At 46.6% G+C, this 14,539-nt stretch overlaps 1 protein-coding gene across 1 annotated transcript in view; it reads left to right on the top strand.

Moving 5' to 3' along the window:
* The window catches only part of LOC102518744 (protein HEG homolog 1), an 82,799-nt gene extending 73,553 nt beyond the window's left edge, over nucleotides 1-9,246 (top strand). Inside the window, 2 exon segments of the mRNA XM_032481634.1 lie at nucleotides 1,270-1,444; nucleotides 4,106-9,246. Of these exon segments, the coding sequence (XP_032337525.1) occupies nucleotides 1,270-1,444; nucleotides 4,106-4,255 (325 nt within the window). The 3' untranslated portion in view covers nucleotides 4,256-9,246.
* Nucleotides 9,247-14,539: the final 5,293 nt, after the last annotated feature.

The raw sequence follows: 14,539 nt of genomic DNA, 5'->3' as shown, positions 1-14,539 counted from the left end.
CTGCTTCAGAGAAGCTTGGCTTCCAGCCCGGTTTTATATCTTATCAGAACGAAGAAGCAGAACAAGTCAGGGATACATTTCTTCAAGGTTTCAAAAAAAAAAAGAAAGAAAGAAAGAAAAGAAAAGAACAAACCAGCACGTACACAGTGAGTCAGTGTGGCCTTGGCTCCTGGGAAGGGAGTCTTATCAACAAGGGAGGACCAGCATTGGCGTCCTGGGAAGAGGGGCCTTTAATCTTTGTTTTTAACATGGACATTCTTTACTTCTGGTCAACGTGCCTTTTTCTTTAATAATTACAGCAGATAAACAATGTATGTTTGATAGGTCATAAACAGGCTATTTTAGTTAGCATAAAATTCAAGTTAATTCATGTATGAGCCAGAGTGACTTCCCTATATCTCAATATGTGAAAATTTCTTTTATCAAACAGTAAAGGCCCTTCCGGCTTCAACATCCTGTGAATTTGACCCTTGTTTGCACCTGTTTCCCCCATGGTGCAGAGATCTCTGTCCCCCAGAAGAGTCTAAATCTGCTCCATTGGGGCTGTGTCCTCTCTGCCCCGGAAAACCTGGCCCTTTGGGTTCAAAGATTTTTGGCTTTTTTTTTTTTTCTTGCACCTAATTGCATTTTTACTTGTTTTAGGCAAATACTAAAAATAACAACAATAACACTTCTCAGTGGGCAGCTACAAAAACATAGAGTGGTAGTGTTACAGAAACGACAGGCCAGTCAGGAAATTAGCACCACTCGGAGGGTTGGAGTACTCAGATGTATTACGCCGGAGAGCTCAGAGGGGCTTCTGCTCCGAAGCTCTGAGCACCTCCAAGACGTGAGCATGAGGTTTTATAGGGTAAAGTACAGGCTTGGGGTATTCAGCCAATAGGCATGGAACAGCTTTAGCAGCATTATCATCACAAAAGTGGAGGCGGGGAGGCAGCAAACCAACATTCCAAAGCCAGATATGTATCTTTGAAAACCCAGCTGGCTAGCAAAAAACATGAACAACAAAACAACACTGATTAACCTAGATTTACAAGTTAGTCTAGCAGAACTCAGATCAGTATTCCAATACCTAGATTTGTGAGTTATCTTGTTAGCCCAGCCTCTCCTTCACATTCCTAGACTTGTGAGTTGTCTTGTTAGACCAGCCCAGTTTTTCCTTCACAGTAGCTTTAGGTCTAATTTGTAAGACACTAGACGGCGCTTTCATAGATACCGTTTCTTTACAGAACTTACTCATTTAAATGTTAAATTTTTTTTTACCCACAGAAAGAATAAAAATGACATAAGCAAACTCATCTTCAAAAGTGGCGATTTCCAAATGTCCCCATATGCTGAGTACCCCAAGAACCCTCGGTCCCAAGAATGGGGCCGGGAAGCTATCGAGATGCACGAGAACGGAAGTACCAAGAACCTCCTCCAGATGACGGACGTGTATCACTCGGTGTGTATGTCCGCCCCCGGGGGTCTCTGGGCTCCACTTTCCTCTGAGAATTCAAGGGCTTCCGTTTTGTGGTAGTCAGAGCACTCCAGCTAGTTAAGGGTTAAAGAGAATGGTGGCCTACGCCCATTATTCACATAATTTAATATTCAGTTTACTTACTATCTCTTTGCATGGTATTTATCAGTTTCGACACTGAGAGAAGAATTTTTCCACAGAGCGCAGCCTGTACTTTATGGGGTTGTAGCAATAACCCTCTTGTCACTGAAATTGCTTTTAAGTTACAGGATTGGAAACTAATAGATAAAGAATTTAATGACATTTAGCCTTTGGCCCATCCATTTTTATCTCATCAGCCATGCTTTACATCATGAGGTTGGGTAATTGAAACTGAGGGACGGGGAAAAGGTGTAGAGACAACATGCCATCCTCAACCAGCCCTTGTCAGAGGTTTTGCAGATTCAGTAGGTCTTTAGTAATTTTCTGTGCCCAGCCCTGGACTGCATCGTTTGGACAGATGAGAGACCACTTTTATCCCTGCTTCTTCTGTCCCACATTGAATAGCCCATGTCATATTCCAGTGCCCTGTCAGTTCATCTCAGGTTACACAGTATCAGCCATAAAGCAAACACAAGTGGAGATACCTGAGCTGAAAAATAAACAGCCATCAGGTGACTTCTCCTGCCCTGTGGAGCTGTTCTAGGTATAGCAATAAATATGAAACCTCGCCCAATGGGGACTTAATAGCTTTAAGCCACAGCCCCTCTGGTTGCTATGGGGATTAACCTGACGGTTCATACTTTGGATGGGAGGGGCATTCATGCTAAGGAAGCTATAGTTTCAATGGACTGAAAAATGTGAACATGGCCTGGAGGAAGAACAGGATGAAATAAGGGGAAAGACAAATGCAGATACAAAGCTGGGTCTAGTTCGAATGTTCCTGTTGATATTTCTGCATAAGGGCTTTGCTTTTTCCTCTATTTGTCAGGGAAGTCCTTTTCCTCTGATAAGTGCAGCCGTAACTGAACAGGATCTCTCCCAGGGGTGCCAGCTCTCACCCATCACTAGGGGCTCCTCAGCCGACGGGTAGCACCAGGACAAAGCAACGACAGGACAGTGGCCTCACAGTGTTGCCGGTAGATGCAACCGACGTTCCAGGTTCTTGTCCCGTCCCAGAAAGAATTCAGAGACAAGACATAGAGGTTAAAAAAAGTAAAGTGAGGATTTATTAAAGGATGGTTAGTACACTCTCAAGGGGAGAGCTGGCAGGCTCAGGTGAGTGGCTGCCCTGTGTTTCTTTGGCAAGTTAATTACATAGGGTGTAAAAATGTTTAGGCAGAATATTCACTGGGGAGGGAAGGGTTTGGGGTCGTATTCCCTGATTATCATCCCAACTCCACCTTCCCAAAGGGAGGAGGGATTTTTGTCCTTATTTAGTCTGGATCGGAAGTGTCATGGCGTTGGTGCATGATAGGTACTTCTGATCTGCAAGGCTAGTTTTATTGAAATGAGGGCATAATGAGCAAAAGGTTACATCCAGACACTGGAAATTCGTGCCTTTTCTCACCTTTCTTTGCTCATCTCCAGGCAACTCATCACCCCAAAAGGTGTGATCCCTTATCAGCCCAAAGGTTCCTGCTTTTCTTTCTCTGCCTAGGGACCCCTAGTGCTTACATGATGTGTGGTTTCCTGCATTTGGCTTGTACCCTTCCTTTCTGCCCAATTCCTGCCATTAGGTTTGTGTTCCCCTTTCTCTGCTTATATTTAGCTATCTGCCTGCTCTAACAACAGGACACACCTTCGCCGCCAGTTCCCAGCCCTTAGCTGAAGAGTTGCCTTAGATAGAATTACGATGTAAAGGAACCCCATCTTCATTTCATACAAGGTGGGCTGAGCAGTCTGTAGACGCAGAGCCTAAGCCTAGGGTGGGAAGCTGTCACTCGAGGGAGGGAGCTGCCCCTCACAGTGTTCTCAGTTGCACACTGGGCTCTCCTGGGATCCACATTAGAATAAGCAGAATCTAGTGTTTTATTTCTACCAAGCCAGCATCACCCTCTCTGCCCCGTGCTGCTCCTCAAAGTAGCCAGGGCTTCCCCAAGGGGCTCCTTTGCTCCTTAGATAGGTAGTCATGACTGCTAAGCTGGGATCTGGTCAGAGATACCTGAGAATCAGCCAGCCTCCTGCTTTGGGGTCCTAACTCCACCTCCAGCCAGGGCTGCCATGATGTTGTCAAAGTCAGTCCCCCATTCGCAGCAGGGACACTAGCGTTCTGGTAAATGCCAGAGAGGATTTAAAGCCATTGTGTGCCACAGAGAAAGATACTCTTTTTTTAAGTCAAAATAATAATCAGATAATAATTAATCTCGATAATAATCAAGATAATATTCAACTCAGGCATTTCCTCTGTTGGCCTGTGGGCTGCTCTTGATGATATAATGTTTCTAAAAATCCCCTTTTGAAATATGGGCAAAGGTGCCCCAGGTTCCACAGAGAGATGACCTGGCAGGTGTGATTTCCAGGTCAGGCCTTGTTCTGCGGGAACAGCTGCATCCGCATTAAACTCATCGAAACGGAGCATTCATCGTCGTCGTCGTTGTTTTCAACAATTTAATTTAAACCCAAGAATCATAAATTGACTTTTCTTGTTCTCTCTTTGGCCACCAGCCCACCAGTGTAAGGAATCCTGAACTTGAACGGAACGGCCTCTACCCGGCCTACACTGGATTGCCAGGATCGCGGCATTCTTGCATTTTCCCCGGACAGTATAACCCATCTTTCATCAGTGATGAGAGCAGGAGGAGGGACTACTTCTAAGTGCAGACGGCACAGGGGCCTCCATCGCTCAGAGGACCGGACGGGGAGCAGCGCCCGGGGCCGCTCCCGGGGCTAGAGGAGCCACACCAGCGGAAGGGGCCGGGCGGAAGCGCCGTGACCACAGGGGAGGCGACAGCGGGAGCCCGTGGAACTGGAACTGCCGGCTGCTCTTCAGCACCTGCATTGTTACTGTGAATGTGAACACGGGCCAGTACCACGGGGTCCCCGCGTGCCTGCAGCAGGGCCACGGCTGGGGGATGACGTTCCTTAGGGCTGATCACTAGGCATCATTGCAAGGACCCAGGTTTTCCTTAGCTTGCACCTCGGTAGATGCAAAAGCAGGGAGGGAGGTCTCCTTTCAGGTGTTTTTCAAGACTGCTCCGGAAAGAAGGCCTCTTCCTCAGACACTTCCAGAGGCCTCAATTTGGTGATGCTTTGACAGCGAAATACTGCCTCCTCAGTTGTTTTCCTGCCCAGTAGCTCCGTGCTGAAGCACAGGTGCCGACGGGCCTACCACTAGTGTCTGGAGATGCCGCAGGTTAAGGCACAGGGTTTCCACATGCTTCTAAGTCTTCTTGTGCTACGTTCGCCAGACAGACCCCCCCCCCCCCAAACGAGGAGCTGAAATGTGTGAGGCACAGCACACAACTCCAGTGTGCTTTCTTTAGTCCAGGTGACACGTTTATTTAAGGTTTTTTCCCTTTGCTGTCACAGCTCGCTTTTCCATACACGCCTGCATCAGGGCAAACAACTTGCACTTGGTTCTAATTAGAGGCTCCAGCTGCCCCACAGTGAGCCCAGCAGGCAGCAGCGGGCACGGGGTGAAGTTCCTGGTGGAAGGTCGACCCCCGAGGGCACCGTGTGGTGTGGGAGCTCTGAGCGCCTGCTTTGAGGCCCACGCTGCCACGTAGGGAGCAGAAGTGAAAAGCTGACTGCAGGTTGGGCCTGAGCTGCTATTTCACCACTAATGCAAAAGCAGCTGGATGTGGTTAGAGGAGCGGGATGGATAGGTGAGTTCGATTATCTGGAACGCCAGCCCTTTGGGAAGCCCTGCATATTGCTGGGGAAGGAGAGGGAGCTGAGGGGAGCCACACGTGAGTCTGCTTACCTAGTGCAGCACCTGTCCTAGAATTTCTGGTCTCGTCCACACCCAGTGTAGCTTGAGTGGTTCCACCAACCACTCAATGCTATTTATTCATTGAAGAAATAACTTATTTTCTCTCAGACAGTAATTTGTAACTCTTCATAGTATCACATAGTTCCCTCCAGAAGCATGGGTATAATTCAAGTCGGCTTTGGAGAACTAAGTCTCCTGGCCAGTTAGGGAGTTGAGCGTTTGCCTTGGGGAAAGAAACAACCCTGTGTCTTATTTATTATGCCCGTGACCTGGGTCCTGCGTGTGGAGGAGGGTCGGGGGGGGGGGTGCATATCCAGTGTGGTGTCTTTACTCCTTGTGGAATTGTGATCATTCTCATCATCTACTTTTGAACATCCTGGTTTGGGGTAAAGAGAACACAGAGGTAAAAAAAATTGTTCCCACCCTGAAGCTTGGAGCCCAATGGCACACTCGTTTCTGGAAATGGTGCGGCCTTTGGAGACAGTTCTGTCCTGGGCATGGTGGTTTCTTCAAGATTCTCTACTGTCTTCAGAATGTATCTAATCCTTAATCTTATGGAATTCTCATCCTAACAGCTTTAAGTGCAAACTCCTGTGTCCCATGGTCTCCACGAGCAGGAAGGCTGCTCAGATGCGATGCCACTTTTGCAGTTCAATTGCACTCATCTCATGAGATAGATACAAAGAGTCCTGTTTTTTGTCAGTGGGTGCCAACTTAAAATCTCAGAGCATCCCCTTTGAGAAATCTTGGGTCTTGCCTCTCCCCGTGGAACCAAACAGCCCTCTGAGTCTCACGGCCTCGCATCTAACTGGAGAGCTCGGAGCTCCTGCACTCAGCTCACCTGAGCCAACAGGCTGGGTCCCTCCTGAGGCAGCTGCTTCCTGCTCTAGACGCAGAGCCCTGCTCACCTCCAGGGCCCAGAGCACAGTGGGGGCTGTTCCCAGGCATACACGCCTGCTGCCTCCACTGGCAAATCATCTCCGATACCAGGGCCGGAAGCTGTATGCTCCCCCACATGGAGTGGTCTGTCCCCAAAGCATCCTGGAGCAGGATCCCAACGTCCAGAAAAGAGTGTGCTGTGAGTTCCAAGAATGCTTTCCTGTGAGTGGGTTTTGTGCATGTGAAATGGATTAAGAGTGTTGTCTTTTTCTTTTATCGTGAGTACTGTAGCACACCCCCGAAGGTTAAGTTCACAGTTCTGTGCAGTTTCTAGGAGGCTTCTGAGAGTGGAAAAGTGCATCTCCAGGGCGTCAGGGTCTAAGAAGGCATGAAAGCAGCCTGACTGTTCCTCAGGGCCGGCTGCCCGCCTGGGTGAGGAAGGGAGAGGCCAGCTTCACTCCTGCTTGGGGTGAATATGCCTCCAGAAGGGTCCCCCCTGAGCCAAGAAATTGTTTGTGGGGCAGCAGCCCTGGACTGAAGGGACAGGCTGGATGCACCCTGGGGGAGCAGAAGCCCTCAGTGTTAGTCCTCCCACCTGGGGTGTGCGTTTCCTGTGCACAGAAATGTCCCAGTCCTACATGGGTCCCGGGACTAGAGGACAAAGGGAGGAAAGGAAAAGTGGCCCCTAGCAGCCCGGGAGATGCTGAGAGGGTAGGGAAGAGTGGGCTGAACAGAACCCCCGCATCCTGCAGCGTACCTGAGCCTGGGGACGCAGAGCAGGGCAGCGCTCACCTGGAGCCTCCCACATCTGTGGGTTTGGTTGTAGCTCCAGAGGTCCTATTTCTTGTATCTCTTCCTCTTTGCCCCACGAGCCAGCCCAGGGCACTGGAGACAATTTAGGAAGTCTTAATAGTCCCAAGAGCATCTCTTGTGTTTCCAGCAGGGCCAGGATCTGTGCAGGATCCTTGCCCTCACCACACCCTGGTGAGGTGGACATGAGAGCACTCATTCTCGGATGTGGGAACCTTCAGAGAGGACAAGCCCCTGCCTTGGAGAGTCAGGATCCAAACCCTTTACGTGGCTTGCTCCTCCTGGCTGATGCCTCACCATCCAGTATTAAAGAGAGCATGAGAGAGTGGGCTGAGAATAAGTTTGGGTTTGTTTTGGTTTGGGTTTTTAGAACTTTGATATTATTAAACTGGAACTAAACTGATGACATGAAGTACAAAAACAAAATGTTGAAAAAGTCCTTTCAGGTCTGTTGTTACATGTATTTTTTGGACACCTGTGATGGTCATTAAGAAAGCTGTGGTCAGCTTGTGCTTAGCAAGAAGCACAGTGGTACATGGCTTTGGATGTGGGAGTGTACGGTGATGCTCTGGGTTTTGACAGACACAGCTAGACTTAGACATCCATCTGAAGGCTGCCTCACCTGGTTCCGTGGTAAGGCCGGATTTCCCACATATTGGAAGCAGATCTTTGTGAATGTTATCAGAGTCTGGAACTTATTCAGTTGAATGTCTTAAATGCTGACAAATTCCCCTCCTTTGACAGAAGTTTAATTTCAGAAGCAGCTATGTCATTAAGAACCAACATTACTAAATGGATTGTGTTTTCAAGCTGGCTGATGGCATTTGAGGTCCAAAACGAAGATGTAACAGTTAAGCTCTTGAAGAGGTCGTTCTTAAAGTTGGTCCAAATGGGAGGGCAGCATCTTTGCAGTACGAGGCCGGATGGCTGCCCAAGGAAGTGTCTTTGAAGGATGCTATTTATTCAGATGTGGACGTCCCAGAGCAGACACGCCAGGGTCACGTGTCTCACGTGGCTGTTGGGGCCTCTGTTAAGCCCCCTTGCCCACGGGGGGTGGGAGGTGTGCCTGTAACTGTGTGAAGGCGGCTGACGAAGCCAGAGTGTTTCTCTCCTTGCTCCTGGATGAGTTTAGCTTAGCACACCCCACACCAGGGATTTGGGCCCGGGCTCTAAGATACTTACTCATATGGAAACTAGAACACTTCTTTGGAGAGAGGAAAAATGCAAAGTTTAGTGTTTCAGGATTTTGCATCTCATTGGAAAATACCGTTAATATTAATATCAGAATTTCACAGATTTTTTTTCTGTGAAAACTTTTGTGGGAATTAGAAGGGACGTTTCATTTTCTTCTTGTTGACAAAGCGTCATTCTGAGGTTCTCGCGTGCATTTTTGAAAACATATGTTCTGTAGAATTGGCTGTTAAGTGTGTTCTTTTTTCCTTTCTCAAATCCCCAGAGGACGAACCTGGTTAATATACTAGAAAAATTAAAGTACTAAGTGTCACTTAACTTGTTGTGCTAAAGTATATTTTTAAGAGTGTTTTAATCTGTCCCATTTGGTATAAACTGCTCACAGAAAAGCCTGTGAAAACAAAGGGGACAATTGAGGTCTAAAAAGAGACAGATCTTTGACTCTGTCCTCTTGGCATTTTAATGAGGACGTTCTAAAGGGTTTGCCCATTGGATTCTGGCTTTGTCTTTTTCTAGGGGAAACAGAGTAGTACACTTCAGGTGCAGAGTCCTTGGGTAGGAAGGATGGGACTGGACAGGAATGAGATGGAACCAGTCTACCCGGGAAGCTACCCCAGGTTTCTGTGTTACCTCGGCCTGTTTCTTAGGGAAAAAAAACAACCTCTCATCATGGGTGGCTGTGAGTCTTGTTACTGTTTGTGTTGCTGGATTTATGGTTAAATGAAGCATGTAGCTGGCAAATGAACTTTCTGAGTTCTCACAGGGTCCCAGATTTCTTGTTGCAAAACTTTAAACCTTAGCCCCTGGTTGATTGTGTTAAACCCATTATGAGAATGTTATTTAAATTTGTATTATAATTGCAACCTCCACTAATTATTCTGTACTGTAGCAGCAATGTATTATTTGTAAGAATTTGATTATTTTTATACTATATCCACTATAAGTCTGGCGTTCTAGTCAGTAAAATGATGCAATAAAATAAATATCATTGTCACTGTGTTTTTCTCCTAATAACAAACAATCCAGACCAGAGTTCAGCAAGGTCTTTCTCATGAGGGCATCGCTTAAGCAATGGGGCTGTACATTGACCTCTTACATGGCACATGTAGGGACCGAGTTATCACTGTGTCCTCAGTGCTTGGCACCATGAGGAAATATGCTTTTGATGACTGATGGATGGGCAGATAGATCAACCTAAATGACTAAAAGCTTGATTCAGTATAACACTGGCTTTTGTTTATTTTTCTTTCTGAGAATTGGAGAGTCAATAAATAATTTTCAGACACTGAAAGCTTTCTCCTGAATGCCTCCCACCACCTCTCCATTTCCCATCTTCATGTCTTGGAGGAGGAGGGATAGTAAGCATGCCCAGGCTCTGTGGTGGGGAGAATCTTGAACTTGAAGATGGTGGCCGTGGGCCTTACACTTAACCGTGGCCTCCTGGTCGATAAATGTTCATTGATGAATTGCTTCCTTGAGTGCCTTTTGTGACAGGGATCAATGAGCCTCTCATATGCTTTATGACAGTGACCTTGGCCCTAGAAGGGGTCGGTAATGGCAGCTTGGGCCAGGAAGGTGACCTTTTGACACATGAGATCACAGTTGCAGCCCATCAGACATCTCTGAATGGAGATGAGCAGCAGTGCTCTCCTCTTCTTACCGGGTCCCTCCCACTCCCCTCTCCCCGCCACCAGTTAGCCCCCAGCTGAGACCTTACTTAGCATAACCCAGTACTGACCCCGTTCACCATCCTGCCCAGCTCAACCAGACACAGTAAACGTCACAGCATTTCCGTACCCACACTACCCTGGGAACTGTTCAGGACTGAGAATGGGAGGCCCTTCTGCTGTCCACCCACACGCTGGCCTGATGCTTGTCCTGCCTGTGTCTCCAACCCAGCAGTTTTGAGCCTCCACCTTAGGGTTTGATTTGCCAGTAAGTCAAGATCTAAACAGTACTTTCAGGCCCTTGGACTTAAAGGGCTTCAGCAATGCACACTCATATTCCAGTTGCTTGAGGGGTAATGAAGGTCAGGGGCACAATATATAGATTACACAGGCCAGAGTCCTTCTGTCTGGGATACTGAATGTCAGGACAGCTATAAACCCCCAGAGCTGGGCTGTGTGGACATGAAGCCACGTGATGCAGCATGAACGTCACATCAGAAAGATACTAGAGAGATGCCAGGAAACAGAAATTTAGGTGATTTTTATTGACCACATAAAAACTCACAGTAGGCCTGGGCTCTAACAGCTGGTAGAAGACACTCCCTGACAGTTTCATGGCTGTTTTCTCAGATCATGTCGTCAGGCCTAAGAGTCCACTCAGCTCTCTGAGCCTCAGTGTCCTGATCAGGGAAATGGAGATAATAAGTATCGCCTTCCAGAGTTGTGAGGACTAAAAGGGGGGATTCAAATGAAGACACTCTGAAACTACAAACAAACAATGCAGATTGATTCTCTTCAATAGAGCCTTCCTGTCACCAAAAGAAAGACAAACAGTTAACAGGATTAATATGCCATTTCAATGCTGTCTCATAGTGACTGGTCCTGAAGACCTCAGACTTGCCCTCAAGTTGTTCCTGTCATTTCCCCCGCCTCCTTCTCCCACCTGCTCCCTGTACCATGAAGGAGTTAATGAGCTCAAAATCGTACACTCTGTACAGCTAGGAACCAAGACTGTCCTGTTCAACCTGATACGCTCAGTGCCTGGCACCTCGCAGGCATCACTAAAACAAATAGGTGAGTAAGTGGGTGGACAAATCACCCAACAGAAGAAACAGATTGAAGTTAGAGTTCCTGGAGATCTACCCCGTCCAGAAGCTGCAGGCTGAGGACTAGCTGGGGGCGGGCAAATAGGTAGCTGCGACACGTACCTGAGCAGGGCCCTTAGCAAAGATCTCTTGTAGCAAAGCTCCAGCAGGCACTTGTGGACTAAACACTTGAAGATGCAGCAGAAAGCCCCTCACCTGATGAATTGTGGAGCAACTATGCCATGAAACACCACTCAGCAAACAGGAGGCCCAAACGACCTCAACAGACAGCAACACGGACGTGTCTCAGAAGTGCTGTGCTGTGTGTAAAGAGCCAGCCCCAAACGCTGCAGACTGTGTCATTCCAATTGTATTTCATTCTGGAAAAGAGAAGATTATATATAGGGACAGAAAGCAGGGGAGTGCTTTCCCTGGAGGTCAGGAAGGGCTTTCTTCCTTCCAGGCGCATGGTAGCTGGGACTTCCCTACCCACTTTGACATATGGCCATGTGCCTTCCTTTGGCCAAAGAAATGTGAATAGAAGTGAAGTGTGTCACTTCTGGGAGACCCTTTAAGAGCTGTGTGTGGCCTTCATGTCTCCTGCTCAGCAATCGTGGAAATATGTGTTGAGATGGAGCCACTGTTGCCCTGGGACACCCAGTGACTAAGAGGAACATAGCCCTTTGCTGACTGGGCTTGGACGTGAATTGGACAAAAAGTGACACTGGTTACTACACTTCATGTGAATTACTTGATTCCTAGTTCAACGCCACACAACATTTATATCGTTATAATTCTTCAACTAAGCTAAGTTTGTTTGTTTTAGAAGAATTCAAATCAGAAACACTTACTGAGTGGCTAATATTTTCCAAGCCTGTGTTCTGAGGCTTTGTGATACGAATGAACCCCTGAACTAGAATAATCTAGATTTGAAATTTATCTCTATTGTGTAATAGCTGTGTGACCTTGATAAATTTCTTAACCGATCTGATCAAATGTTTCCTCCTCTATAAAATAGCAATAATAATCATTCTGAATTCAGAGGTGTTTTGGGAGACTAAGTGACAGGATGTCTCTAAAGTGTATCTCAGTGATGGGACATGTCTTTCCCAATCTTAGCAGTCATTGGTTTTTCCATTTTGAAGACCAGGTTAGTGTCAAGTATAAAAAGGAAGGCCCCTTCAAGTGGTTGAATCTGGCTGGTCTCAGACTGCCCCTCATAGCAACATGCAAAGCTTGGAGGCAGTGAAGCAATATTTATAAGGTTATTCTCTTAATCATGAAAGCAATAGGCAGAGATTGTCCAAAAGAAAAGATTTCAGGGAACCCAGCACCCAACAAAAACCACTCCATCGTGAAGTCCTGCCAAACAAGAGAGGAGGAGTCAAAACACTGAATTTGAAAATGGAGAAGCCATGAATGATACGTATTGGATCTGGTTCACTAAGATGTGGATTAAGATATGGAATTAAGAAATGAAAGAATTAAGACTTGAAAATGTTACAAATGTTACAGTACTTAACAAAGTTAGAATACGTAACAGAAACAGGAGGAATGGGAGAATAAGATGCTCTTTCCTGTATTTTTTATAGTGGGGTAGTTAATGTATACTGTTTAAAGTTAAATAATAAACTTTTTAAAATAGCATAGCTTATTATGGGTTTTCACAATATTTTTCTTTAACTTGGAGGCATGTCCTTGGAACTATTATCTCTTATGGCAAAGACACTTTTTTTTTTTGAAGCTTAGGAATTGTTTTATTTTCACTTCAATTGATTTCTCTTCTGTTAAGTCAAATTAAAAACTAAATGTCTTTTGTGTTTGAAAAATAGTGTCTATGTTATGATCTCACACTTGTAAAATCACACCTACCCACTGTCTCCCTCCATCTATTCTCCCTCTCCCATTGTCAGGCTACACACACGGAGAGCGATGTCTCATGGGCTATGCTCTCAATGTTAACACTGATTACCGGATTGTGGTGGATTGTGGGTACTTTTCCTTTCTTTTTCTAGCCTTTCTATGTTCTTTGAATTTACTTTATCAAGTATGACCCAATTTAAGAAAAACAGTAAAATTATTAATTTAAAAAATAAAATGAGGACAACAATATGTAACTTTCAGATTGTTGAAAGAATGTGTGTGTGCCTAGTGATGTGTGTGTGTGTGAGGAAGTTACACCGCGCACAGTTCCTGGCATGTTGGCGGCGCTCAGTAGATGCTAGGTGCTGTTGTTACTGCTTTCTTGGGGAGAGATGAAGAGCCTTAAATCTCGACTGTAATATTCTCCTGTATTAACTGAGGTTCTTAGCTGCAGAGATGAGCATCCCCTCGGTTTGGTTTATTAAAGGATATCAGGTGGGTGACAGAATCTCCCAGAGGGGAGCAATGGCCTAATCACGCTGCGGGAGTGAGCACCCGGAAAGACAGCCCCTCTGCCGCACTGCTCCGCACGGACCCCACAGCTCCCACCGCTGGCCCCAGCACGATGCTGGCACCTCGTTTCTGCCTGTGATAGCCAGGAAAGTAGACTACATCTGGTGCTGCTTCTTCTAAATACCAGGTCAAAGGCCCCCTAACTTCACTGCTACTGCTTCCTGCATTTCTATTATTCCTAAGTTTCTATTATTAGCACCTTGGTTATCACCCACTAGACAGTGAACTCCTCAAAGGCAGGGACCGCAGTCTTATCTTTGCTCTGTGTCCATCTCTACTCCCTGTGACAAACATTCACATAGGGGATGTGTCACGGATATTTGGCTGTCATTTAGGCTGCTCCCCACTCCCTAAGCCTCGTTCTCTACCTTGTTTAGTCTGTGCATTTGTGAAATTGGCCTCTTTGTTTACCTGATTCATTCTTAAATGTCCCCGTGTCTGTGCCAACGAGTTGGCATTTCAGGGGTGCTATACTTATTAAAGGACTCTTGTGTCATGTCCCTTAAAGCAAGGTCAGAGTCCATGCTGCTCTGGGCCTATCAGCAGTATCTTTCCATAACTATTACTAACAGAGGGAGGTGGTAGTTTGTGGGTAATAAAACATGGTGGGGAATGAGTTGACTCATAGAAATTTAAAACTGGAGAGGAGCTCAGGAAAGGGGGGTATCCCTCCACCCCCACTCTGATTTTATAAATAAGGAAACTGAGGCCCGGAGAGAGGACGTTTTTCCAAGGTGATGTAGCTGGTTCATGAAAGGGTTGGGCTAGGGGTCCAGGTCTTATGAGTCCCAGGGCACATGTTGTCATCAAAATATGTGTCATAAGAGCATGTGAGGTACAGAAGGTACGTGAGACGGCGAGGCCAGCAGCCCAGCCGTGGTGACTGAGAGGCAGAGCTCCCTTACGGAGGCCGGAGTCACCAGGGATTCTGTGGGAAGGCCTGGAGGAGAGCAGGGGCGGGGATGTGGGGCAGGCCTGGACAGGCGTCTGGATGAAATAAAAACAGAGTGATGTGGTGAGTCAAACATGGTCTTTGGAACTTGGAATTCAGTCCCTGGGCTGCCACAAATCCCCTTGTTACTTAACTTCTCTAAGATCC

This window comes from Camelus ferus, chromosome 1, assembly GCF_009834535.1.
Source record: "Camelus ferus isolate YT-003-E chromosome 1, BCGSAC_Cfer_1.0, whole genome shotgun sequence".
Lineage (NCBI taxonomy): Eukaryota > Metazoa > Chordata > Mammalia > Artiodactyla > Camelidae > Camelus > Camelus ferus.
This window is presented reverse-complemented; position numbering and strand designations above follow the sequence as displayed.